At 29.7% G+C, this 12,234-nt stretch overlaps 1 protein-coding gene across 1 annotated transcript; it reads left to right on the top strand.

The window, feature by feature from the left end:
- The first annotated feature begins 9,255 nt into the window (after positions 1 to 9,255).
- On the top strand, positions 9,256 to 11,683 carry LOC101209736 (probable pectate lyase 5). The gene is made up of 4 exons (XM_004152454.3): positions 9,256 to 9,439; positions 9,522 to 10,268; positions 10,373 to 10,511; positions 11,000 to 11,683. Exons 1-4 carry the CDS (start codon positions 9,306 to 9,308, stop codon positions 11,219 to 11,221), a joined length of 1,242 nt encoding a protein of 413 aa, XP_004152502.1. The 5' UTR covers positions 9,256 to 9,305; the 3' UTR covers positions 11,222 to 11,683.
- The last annotated feature ends 551 nt before the right edge of the window (positions 11,684 to 12,234 follow it).

The following is a 12,234-nucleotide window of genomic DNA, read 5'->3' as shown; positions in this document are numbered from 1 at the left end:
CTATGCTATGAAAAAAAATTGTTTTCTTTAAAAAGAAATAATAAAAAGCTTACTATTTATTTTTTAAAAAAATTGTTGATATAAACAATTCAAAAACACATTCAATGGTCAAACTTAATCTAACTCAATTCACAAGGTATTAAATAATATTTATGATGAATAGGATGTTTCTAAATCATTACATATATATATTTTTAAATAGACTTAAATTATTTTTAAATAAATATAAGATAAACAAAATTTTACATTCAAATTAAGTTCGTGTTTGAGAGTAAAAAGTTAACCCTTTGATAAATCGATTATATGTTAATATATCTCAAATCACTTCGAGACTTGATCTTTTATTAGAATATGATTTCACACCAGCTTTTAATTTTTCATTTTTTTTATAAAAAGTAACAATAATATTCTTCCTTTCACGTTTATTTACTTTTCAATTTTTATTAAATTTTGTATTTAACTTTTATCAAATTAATAAATAAATGAGATAACGTAAAGTTTATTTTCAATTTGAAGCATAAATATTTTAATTCATTATTTACAGTAACTTTAATCTAAAATATCAATATAGAATTTAAACGATATGTCAACTTTACTCACTATAACCAAATCATACCAATTTCAAATATACTTGAATTTACTAAAACGAAATCACGAATTTAATTAAGGGTAAGCATGATAGATTAAAAAATCATACCGACCAACCAAATCAAAGTCGTTCGGTCGAAAAACGAGAGAAGTCATCTTCAAAAAATTTCAAATAATTTTTTAAAAAATATTAAACTGATCTGACCGACTAACCCAACAAAAATCGATCGACTGATCAACCCTTACTTATCGATGTTGAGGTCAGTCTAACATTTTACTAAACCAACCATGGTCTATTCGAAAAAGTCGACTCCGACATATCAATGATCACTCCTAAATGCACTCAATATGAAATTGAAAAATTCAAGTTCTCATTAGACATAAAATTAATTAACTCGTATAGTTATGAGATGAATCAAATTCTATTAGATAACACGAAATAAATTGATAACAAAAGTAACAATAACTCATCTATCTTATAAAAATTTGTTCGATCCAATCATGATCTCTAACAGTAAGGAGGGTTTGTTTAAGAACGACGTACTTAGAGTAACGATATTAAAAACGAATGGTCTAAGATAAAATAGACATATTTTGAAATTGAAGTGTAAAAGGAAGACTAAAGGAGATTTGACTTTCATCTCGAGCTTTGCTCTCATTGCCCGACACAAATTGATTAAAGTAAAATTCAGCAATTGTCACACCTCCCGGTAATACCTATCTATAACTATACCCTATGTATTAATTTATTCATTAACTATATTTAATGTTTTAAACTTTCAAGTAAACCAAATCATTAACTCTTAACTTATGTGTTTACAGATCTTCCAATATTAACGTGGATGATATAATTACCCCGCCAACTAAAACCCTTCACCACGTGCCCTCAAATCATTCCACCATTTTTCTATCATTTTTTTTTCTAACCCTCAAATGATTAAAAGGACCTTCTTCTTAATCATCTCTTTGTTTCTTCTTTCTTATTCTAATTTTGTTTCCTTATATGTATATATTTTTTTGGATTCCATACGCAACATGTTTGCTTGAATTATATATTCATCAAGTTTGAAGTGTTGATTTCTCTATGGTTTTTAATATTCTATGTAGTTGACATTGTTAATTGATATATATAACAAAAGAGTTGGTAGAGAAATTAAAATATGTTGACTAGATTTTTTAGGTGATGTATATATATATTTAATGGGTTGATTTTATATATATATTAGAGATCAAAATATGGATCCAAAGATTTTATGACAAGAGAGAGATATGAGTTGTTCATACATATAGATGATTTTATATTATTTTTCACTGCATCCACTTTAGACTCAAGCTAGCGATCTACAAGGGGCATACAAGCTGCCTACACAAGCAATGTGGATGACCACTCAAGCAAACAAATCACTTTGTTTGATAATAGCAAAGTTGTATAATTTTATAGTTTTGAAATTTGAGGAAGAGTTGCTTAGTTATTGTTTGTATTTTTTCATGAATGGATGCATACCTTCATAAAAAAAATTAATAACTAAATCATAGAAAATGACATTACTTTTCGAATAATCACAAATAAGTCTATAAATAAGGTCACGTTTCCTATTTGGTTGAAGGCATAGTCATATCTACAATCATAATTGTCTTCTAGAAAAGATTTTCTCTCCATATCCACAATTTAACGTTCGATAAATTCACAAGGTTTCGTTCGTTGATCTTCTAGACGAAGTGCTGTTCTTGGAAGAAAGATGATTTGTTATATTTTGGGAGACAATTACTTTCAATACTCATGGCACTTGGATGAGTAAATTTGAATTTAAGGGCAGACAATGTGAATTCGTTGGACTCAGATCTATAGTGCATATATAGTTATCTATTTGTTATGATGATAATATTGATAACAGAACAAAGTTAAGTACAAGTGATCAATCCCTCACGTATCCTTAATATATTGTCCACTTTAGACATATGCTCCACATATAAAATGAAGATATTCTTTAACGATTCTTTCTTTTCTTCATCAATCAACATGAGATTTCAACTGCGCCACTTTCACTTTGAGCGAAAGTATAATCTAAATATTTTAGGACAAGGATGAAAAAAAAAAGTGTATTTGATCAAACCAATCAAGTTGGAATTGGTTGGGTTGTTCCCCTATGTTCCTTGAGGAATGAAGAAACCAAATTTATTCCTTTGTTTTCTTTTTAAACAAAAAGGCAAAGAAGAAAGAAAGAGAAATAAATTGGTTTGAAAATGAAACCCAAAGGGACCATTTTAACCCCACTGTATATCATGTGGTTTATATTTTAAGGCAGTGGGAAACCTTTTTAGGTGTCTGCCATTTAATTACAACACTTCACATCATTTAATCAACCCTTTTTTATTTCTTTACCCATTTTAATCCCTCCTTTTATTTTATTTTTTTTATTTTTTACTTTTAGACGTGGAGGAAACTCGAAATATATACTGTCGGTGGAATTTTTTATTCTTCACATATTTAACGTTAGAATGTTGTTATTAATTAAATTTCATTAAAAAAGAAATACAACCAAGTTTTGAAAACATTTCTCATCCCTCTGGTTTGAGTATAGATTGTATTAATTAGTTTTTAGGTCTTAAAATGTATAAAGAATAACAAAATGTTGAAGAATTGAGTTTTGTTTAAATTTTGTTCATAAATTTTAATTGTTTTTCATTTTTTTTATTAAATACTTGCTTTCAAACACTAGTGTAGATGTCTATCAATCAATTTTAAAAACTATTTAATAAAAACTTAATGTTGAAAATATAAATATCGAAATGTATGAATCAAATTGAATTAAAAATCAAGATAAAATTGAAGGAATAGAAAGATAATTTTACCTGAAAATTATGAATAAAAAGAGAAAAAAAATGATAAAGTCACCGACAAAGCATTTGGGTGTAGCAAAAATGGACTAAAAATTCCTATCTTAATCCATGATTATTTATTTATTAATATACTATTTTTGATGTGGAAATTTGGGGTTCCTCCATGTGCTTGCTGGGTGAAGTGGATTGTCGATACAATAAATAAAAGAAAAAATGATGAAAAATGAAAAGGGGAAAAAACGATTGGCTGAGAGGGATTGCCATGTGGAGTGCTGAGGACATAACACGTGTGAAAGTGCAAGAACCACCACTCGTAAAAATGAATATGCATGAGGGTTGATGGAGGTGACGATTATTTGATTCTATCCTATCTTAAATCCGTATCACGATAAAACACCACCATGAGTCATCAATTCTTCATACTCCCTTTTTCTTCTCTAACTTCGCTCCATATTCCAATCTCCCTTTTCTTATATTATTATTCGATTTTTCTCTTAATCTATCCATAATATATATACACCAAATAACAATATATAGAGAGAGAATAGGGATAGAAAGGCAGATTTTAAACTTTCCATTAAAAAAATAGCAATAATAATAAAAGGAATTAAAAATTGGATTTAAACAACAAAAGAAAACAAAATGGGATACCATTCTTAAATCGGTTGGTTGGGCGTTTGAACCGATGAGGGAGGAGGGGGATTCGTCCGGAAGACATACCCCCACCACGTGAGTAACTGAAAATGAAATTCTTGGCCTCTTCACCGCGCCACGTGTCATAAAAGTGAAGAAGGAGATGCCATGTCAGCAGAGCGTGAGGAATTTCGGCGAGGTTTGCGGAATTCAAAGTAATTTTTTTTTTTTTTTAATTTTAAGAAAAAGGAAATTTGAAGAAGAGAAGGAGAATTAAAATTTATTTAAAAAGAAAAAGGGGCCTACGTTAACTTTATAGAAGTTTGATTTTGGAGTGCAAAGCATGTGCGGTTGTCACGAGGATTTTTGGGCGCAATTAATTCTGCTTCAATTTTTATTATATTTTTTTCTTTCCTTTTCTTACTTTTCTTTACTATCCCTCAATTTGCGGTGTGAATATATAAATTCAACACATCCACTCTCTTCCCTCCAAAATCAGTAGTAAAGTTTTGGTGTGTATCTATTTATTTGCTTATATACATATATATATTATATATTTTAATGAATATCCTCACTTTATGGGGTTAGTTTAATTGGTTACGAAAAAGTATCAATTTAGCTTAGTTAGTATATAGTTATCACCTTCTAACGTTTGAGGTTTAAATCTCCTTGATTAACATATTTGTTTTATAGACATATAAATAAAGAAACAAAAAAATTATAAATATAAGGTAAAAGAAAAAAATTTAGTCATATAAAATATTTTGATGTGATTAGAGGTGAGCATGATAGACCGAAAAACTAATGTCAGTCGAAAACGAGAGGGAGTTGATCAAGGTTGATTTCAAAAAGTTTCGAATCAAGAATTTTCAAAATTTATTTTGAAGAGATCAGTTTTATCATTAAAAAAAATTGACTCCAACCGACCGACGAACACTTCAAAGGAGACTCCATTCCTTATTTGGTCTAAAAACACGCTAAAATCCTTTTAAAAAAAAAAATTCTTACAACAACGTTCATCAGAATTAAAATGAAACAAAATGGGGGAAAGGTAGAGGGAGACATGCATGTAAATAAATGATTTTTGGAGGGGGATGAATGACGTGGAACATTATTAATAATATAGCTAGGAAGGATAATGTATAAAAAGAAAGTATAAGATTTCAAATTTAATATTTATTATTATCATGGGGGTTAAGAGTTTTAGAGTAAATGGGAAGTCTCGAAATGTGTAGTGGAACCATTGATCATATAAGGCATAAGGGGTAGCATTTTGTCAGGAGTTTGGATGGATTGTACTCTCTTTTTCTTACCCACGCTTATCTCCCTCAATAATGCTATTGCTAATTGCTATGCCTACACACCACACCAATATTTTACTTCATTCAATTCTTGGTGCAACATTTAATTTAGTCTTCTTCTATTTATTTTCTATATACTTCAATAACTTATCTTCTATTTCTATAATAATAAATAGTAATAAACACTATTGCCCTACTTATTAAAAAAAACAAACAAAAATGTTATTGCTTCAAATATTAATGTGAACACGTAACACGAATAATAAGTACTTAGAGTAGATAGGTAGATGAAATATATATTAATAGACCTATTTGTCACTTTTGGCGTTCTCGTGCTTGGAGTGAAACCACGTTTTCAAAATTGAGGATCAATAAATTGTCATATCTTATCCCTTTTTATTTGATTTTTGTAAAAATTATCTTACTTAAAAAATAGACAATATGATATGAGAACATATAAAACTAAATGGATATTCGGTCCAATAAAAAGGATTTGAGAGTCAATCAATAACAATAAAACCAAAAGAAACATCATTTTGAGAGAACATGTTGAAAATCCCACGTTAAAAAAAATCAATACAAGTTATACGTTCTTCAACATATAGTCATAGTATTCTATATATTATTAGATTTTCTTACCAAAGTTACAAACATTTAAATTCCACGACCAAACAATCAGCTAACAAATTTTTTGAATGTGTGATTCACTTTTTTGAAAAAAAGATAAAATATAGTGCAAAAAAATTGTGGAAGTTTTTATTGTATTTTGAAACATAAGACATTCTAAAATGATGTTGGGCAATTATGTTGTCATGAGAAAGCTTTAAAAAAAGAAAGAACATTGAAGATTATCTTTGTTTCTTTTGTTTGGTCAAATGGGATAGTTCTTTTTTTTTTTTTAAATAACAATAATAGTAATAATAATTAAAAAAAAAAAACTAAAAACCTAAAAGCAATTTTTGGTATTGAAATACCAAACTTCTCTTCCAATCCTTCTTTCCCAAAAAGAATTTTTAATGATGATATCTTATAGAATCTCTACGTAATATTGTCATTAAATTTTCTTTTCCTCTGAAAATGATATTGTCATTAATTTCATCGACACAAACTTTTGTTAAAAACGTATTTAATAAATTGACTACATAACAAAAAGAAATTAATGAAAATGGTCCTTTTAGATAGTAGTATTGAAAGAGCCTTTTTCTTAATCAAAAACCATATTTTTAGTTTTCACGTGTTTTTTTGTATGAGTTTTAAAAATTGACATTTTTATTGTTTGAACATCTTATTACTTTTTTTTAGTTCTTGAATTTTAAAATTTATGTTTACAAGATCCTAAAAGTATTTTAGATTTGATTTTTAAAAAATAATTATATGATGTTTATAATTTTTTAAATTTTTTTAAGTGGATATAATTTTTAAGAATTATTCTTTTAGTTTAAAATATTATATAATTATTTAAAATAAAAAATATAAAGTTATTTATGACGACTATAAAAAGTAATTTTTTTAAAAATTATATTTTCTTTATTTATTTCGTTTTAGAGGCAAAAATGTGGAGTATTTTAATTACTAATTTTCAAAATTTAAAGTTTTCCGTGGTAGAATTTCTTATAGGTTAGTAAATATTTTGTAAAATCTACTATTTTTTTTTTAAAAAATCAATTTTAAAAGTATTTATTTTAACTTTTAAATTTGGTATATTTGATCTTTAGATTTTTTTAAAAAATATTTGATAATTTTGTAAACCTTCCCTTACTAGTGTTAAAAGTATTTTCTATGCAATAAATTGAGAGATTAGAGATTAATTAGAAATTTTGATAATGGATGCTCTTTTGAACCACATAAACTTACACTTGTAGTATTTTTTTTTTTTAAATTTAGAGATATTTAGATATGAATTTAAAATAGTTTAGATTAAATGTGTAATTTAAGAAACGCACTTTTATTTTATTTTTGGATGGAAATTCTAAATTAAATGGTGGGAAAGAGGGACCAAAATTTGTTGGTATTTATTGGTTGGATTGAAAAGGGTGAGGGTCTAGTGGATGGTAGTGGACATGTATGACTTGTAAGTTTGTAATGCAATTATATGTGCTATTATTTTTGGATTTATGGAAATTCAACTTCAATATTTAATGCTTTTATATAAATTATTATAGCCCCTAAATCAAACTACTCTCTTTTACTCAATAATTAAATCACCCCGTATCTCAAAAATAAAATAATATAATTAACAACTTAACACAAAAATATAACAATCATCTAACTATTTCACGCGTCTAATATAGTTAGAATTAGTGATAGTTGATCATGATATATCTAATAAGAACGTACATCAACTAACATATGTATATATGTACTTGAAAGCTTAATTATATTTTTTCTCTCACTTATTATAACGGTGAGTTAATCCTACAAAATAAATTATTTAAATATTATAACTTCCTTTATTTATTTAGTATTGACAATAGAATCAATCTTACTCTTTTGTGTCATTCTCATTCGATGAAGAAGGACAACGTCCAACTAAACAAGCCAAAGTTGAAATAGTGTTAAGTTATCTTTGGTCCAATTAATTTAGTAGAAGAATTACTTCCCACATACATAAATTCAACAATGTTAAATGTGCTTGAGGGGACTTAACATGTTATATGATTTAACCAACGGTAAAATAATCCAAACTATTAAGTATTACTCTACGTGTAATATTTAGACCTTAGAAGTTGAAGGAAGCCTCAAACCTTTACCCTTGACATATCTCAAAACACAACTTAAGCACTATTCACTAAACACCTCCGAAACATTTAAGTTTGGGTAAGTTTTTCGTCTTTACAAACTATTAAATAGTTTAGGAACTTATAATTTTTGTTGACAATTTGAATCTTTTTTAACAACTAAATAAATTATTTAAAATTGGTCTTGTAATTAAGACCTATTTTAATTTTAATTTTGGTCCATAAAATTAAACGTTAAATAGGTTAACAACTCACTAAATACATTATCACATTTTAGAACAAAAAGTAAAAATAAAGAATTATATAAGAACAATAAAACAAACTTAATTATTTTAAACTAACACAAACGTAGAAACTTGATTGATAAAATTAAATTGAGGTGAGATTAAAAACAAAAAGAGGATCCCGTTGTTTAAGAATTTCAAATGTTGAAAGCGTCCAAAGAAAAATGATTATTGAGTTTTATGTCTTACCTGGAAAATACAACAAAAACAGTAAAAACACCGAATCCCAAGTTTTTTCCCACTATTCAAGAGAGCAGGATTCCAATATTAAAGGAATGAATTAATAATAATAATAAATATCGATTTCATTTTGTTGAGAGAGTTTGCCGCTTTTGATCTATGTTCGATAGAATTTTATTTCAGTTTAAACAATTGTACTTGATTAAGTTGAGACGTTGAAAATCTCATGTCGAAAAAAACTAAGGAGAATTTCACTTCTTATAAGATATGCTAGCCGTTTCTATAATTGTCAATTGGTTTAGTGATAAAATCTTATAAGGTAGAACATGAATTATATTTTAGTTGTTGGGTTGTGTTGAAAAGTTAACTATGACAAGCTGAGTCAATTAGAAAATATGAGTTACTCGAGAATATGTTCATGGTTATAGTTGGTGTGAAAGGTTATATGATAGGTTTAGTGTATTAAAAAGAAACTGAGATGAAATGAAAATGGGTGAAAAGTAGAGATAGGGAGCGCCTACCATTATTCAGGGCATAGTTAACGGCCAAAACTACCAAATTAAAATCCCGTAAAACCCGAAATCAACCTCCCAGCATTTGAGGGCCCTACATGTTTACTTTAATTTTGTTTAGTTTAATCACACCATTAATCCCTCCTTTCTTCTTCCTTAATCTCTTTATATACTCCTTACTCTTCCTCTGTTTTTCCTCACCTCACTCCTTCATTTCCCACTCACCAAATGGCACCGCCTGCACTCCCTCTCTCTCTCCTCTCCCTCTTCCTCTTCCTCTTCTCCATTTCTCTCTCCGCCGCTCTCTCCCCCAACCCTGCTGCCGTTTCTAACCCAGAACTCGTCGTACAAGAAGTACACAGGTAAAGAAACACACCAACATTCCATAAACTCTGTTTTTTTTACTCTCTTTTGAAAATGTGCGTCTCATTTTGTGTTTACCAGGAGCATAATCAATGCAACGAAGAGGAGGAATTTGGGGTATCTCTCATGTGGGACTGGAAATCCAATCGACGATTGCTGGCGGTGCGATTCCAATTGGGAGAAAAATCGTCAGAGATTAGCTGATTGTGGGATCGGTTTCGGCAAAAATGCCATCGGGGGTCGAGACGGAAAAATCTACGTCGTTACTGACTCCGGCGACGACGATCCCGTCAACCCCAAACCAGGAACTCTCCGTTACGCCGTAATCCAAGACGAACCCCTTTGGATCATCTTCGCTCGCGACATGGTCATTCGATTGAAAGAGGAACTGATTATGAATTCCTTCAAAACCATCGACGGCCGTGGCGCTAGTGTCCATATCGCCGGTGGGCCTTGCATTACGATTCAGTACGTGACGAACATTATAATCCATGGTCTCAACATTCACGACTGCAAACAAGGGGGAAACACAGATGTGAGAGATTCCCCTCGACATTTTGGATTCAGAACCATATCGGACGGTGACGGCGTTTCGATCTTCGGCGGAAGCCATGTTTGGGTTGATCATTGCTCTTTATCAAACTGCAATGACGGGTTAATCGACGCGATTCATGGGTCTACTGCGATTACCATTTCGAACAATTACATGACGCATCATGATAAAGTGATGTTGTTGGGGCACAGTGATTCGTATACTCAGGACAAGAATATGCAAGTCACCATTGCTTTTAATCACTTTGGTGAAGGTCTTGTTCAAAGAATGCCCAGGTAAAAATAGGAATCAAATATTTAACTTCATATTCTAAGTGTTTTAGTTGTTGAAATTGAAATTGAAATTGAGATTGGAATTGTGGGGGGTTTTGGTTTTGCAGATGCAGACATGGGTATTTTCATGTGGTGAACAATGACTATACACATTGGGAAATGTACGCCATTGGAGGAAGTGCTGCTCCAACCATCAACAGTCAAGGGAACAGATTTGTTGCTCCAAATGACAGATTCAGCAAAGAGGTAAGAAATAAACAATACAAAAAATAAAAAAAAAGATAAATACATGATACTTTTTTTTTTAAAGTTTGTTGGTTTTTGTGTTCGTTTGATATTTTTAAAAAATTGTTTGATGAGCCCTCAAGCTTTTTGTTAAATTGCAAAGTAGGCCCCTATATTTTGAAGAATACTAAACTTTGGTACTTAGCAATTTTATATGAGAATTTGATTAAACATAGGACAAGGAAAACAATAATTCTAACTTTTTGTTCAATTCTTCACAAAATTTTCAATATTACCCATGAATTATTTGTTTAAAAATCTTTATCCGAATATCAAATGAACACAATTTGAGTCCAAGGGATAAGAGTACAAACCTAAACAAATGGGCAAATAGGAAAGAGTTGAAGGACTAAAAGTTGAAAGGCTAAGTTTGTAATTTTATTGTTTGACGTGATGGATAAAAAGTAGTATTATATTCGTGATCTTTATGGGATATTGGTGAATGGCAGGTGACAAAATACGAGGATGCACCAGAGAGTGAGTGGAAGAATTGGCATTGGAGGTCAGAAGGAGATCTCATGTTAAACGGTGCGTATTTCACGGCCTCCGGTGCTGGAGCGTCTTCCAGTTATGCAAGAGCGTCGAGCTTAGGAGCGAGACCATCGTCACTCGTGGGTACAATTACGACCAATGCAGGTGCACTGAACTGCAGAAAGGGCTCTCGTTGCTGATTATTATTAGTACTCTACCCAAATTGAAATTTGAAATGTCTAGTAGCTAATTCTAGTTGGGTTGGTTGGTTGGTTGATTTTTCTTAAAAGTTTAAAATGGTTGATTTTATGAAAATGGTAATTTGAGGGAAAATCAGTAGAAAATGGAGGGAAAGTAACAAAAAGGAAAGAAAGAAAAAGAGAGCTAAGAAAAGAGACTGAACCAATAGGGGTCAGTCAATCTGCTTCTATCATTATATCTTTTATTAGCTTTTTTTTTTCTTTTTTCGTTTCCTTCCATTTTCTGTTATTTTTGGTTTTTGGGTTGTTTTTATAATTATTACAATGTACAACCTCCGCATGTAATTCTTGAAACCATAGGGGCTTTCCTTTTAAGAACCCCTCAAATGGTTTCAAATCAAGTCAAATGCAGAAGAGTTGATATTTGATATACTAAATCCTCAATCTTATATTTTTATTTTACATTTTGGTGTTCTTTTGTTTCATTCATTTTTTTTAATGAATATGTTTGATTAATTTTATTGTTGTTTTTTTAATTTAATACAATATTGGTGCCATAAAGACAGCAAAAGTGAAAATAAAGAGAAGAAATTTGGGTAAAAAGACAAAAGAAGGCACTGCTTCTCATGTGCAATTTTACTTTGATGTTTCGTCTACTTTTGACCACTCACATTACTACATCTATTCAATTTCTTTAGGCGCTATTCAATGAGGTTAATGGATGGTTTTCTTTTCAATTACTCCTTTTAATTCAGTGAACATTCAACAATAATGTCACTTCATACTATTATTTCTTTATTTATTATTATCATTCATCTAAAAATCCTACCCAACAAATGCATTTAACAATCAATCAATATCGATGTTTAAATTAGAGTGTGAAAGGTAAAAAGATTTCACTGTACGATTCAATTTCAAGTTATTGCATAGGAACTATATTGATGTAATTGTAGAGCAAGTTGTGTTAGATCTTCTCCTCTTCTCTTTTAGAGAATAGTAACATGATAATGTGA

The sequence above is a fragment of the Cucumis sativus genome, chromosome 1 (assembly GCF_000004075.3).
Source record: "Cucumis sativus cultivar 9930 chromosome 1, Cucumber_9930_V3, whole genome shotgun sequence".
In the NCBI taxonomy this organism is placed as follows: Eukaryota; Viridiplantae; Streptophyta; class Magnoliopsida; order Cucurbitales; family Cucurbitaceae; genus Cucumis; species Cucumis sativus.
The sequence above is the reverse complement of the archived record's forward strand: the minus strand, read 5'-3'. Positions and strand labels throughout refer to the sequence as shown.

Bases quoted from the DNA above. Each gene is read 5' to 3' on its own strand.
- LOC101209736 (XM_004152454.3), top strand. From the start codon at position 9,306: ATGGCACCGCCTGCACTCCCTCTCTCTCTCCTCTCCCTCTTCCTCTTC. The intron at 10,269-10,372 runs GTAAAAATAGGA...TTGGTTTTGCAG, and splicing joins CTTGTTCAAAGAATGCCCAG to ATGCAGACATGGGTATTTTC. The intron at 10,512-10,999 runs GTAAGAAATAAA...GGTGAATGGCAG, and splicing joins ATGACAGATTCAGCAAAGAG to GTGACAAAATACGAGGATGC.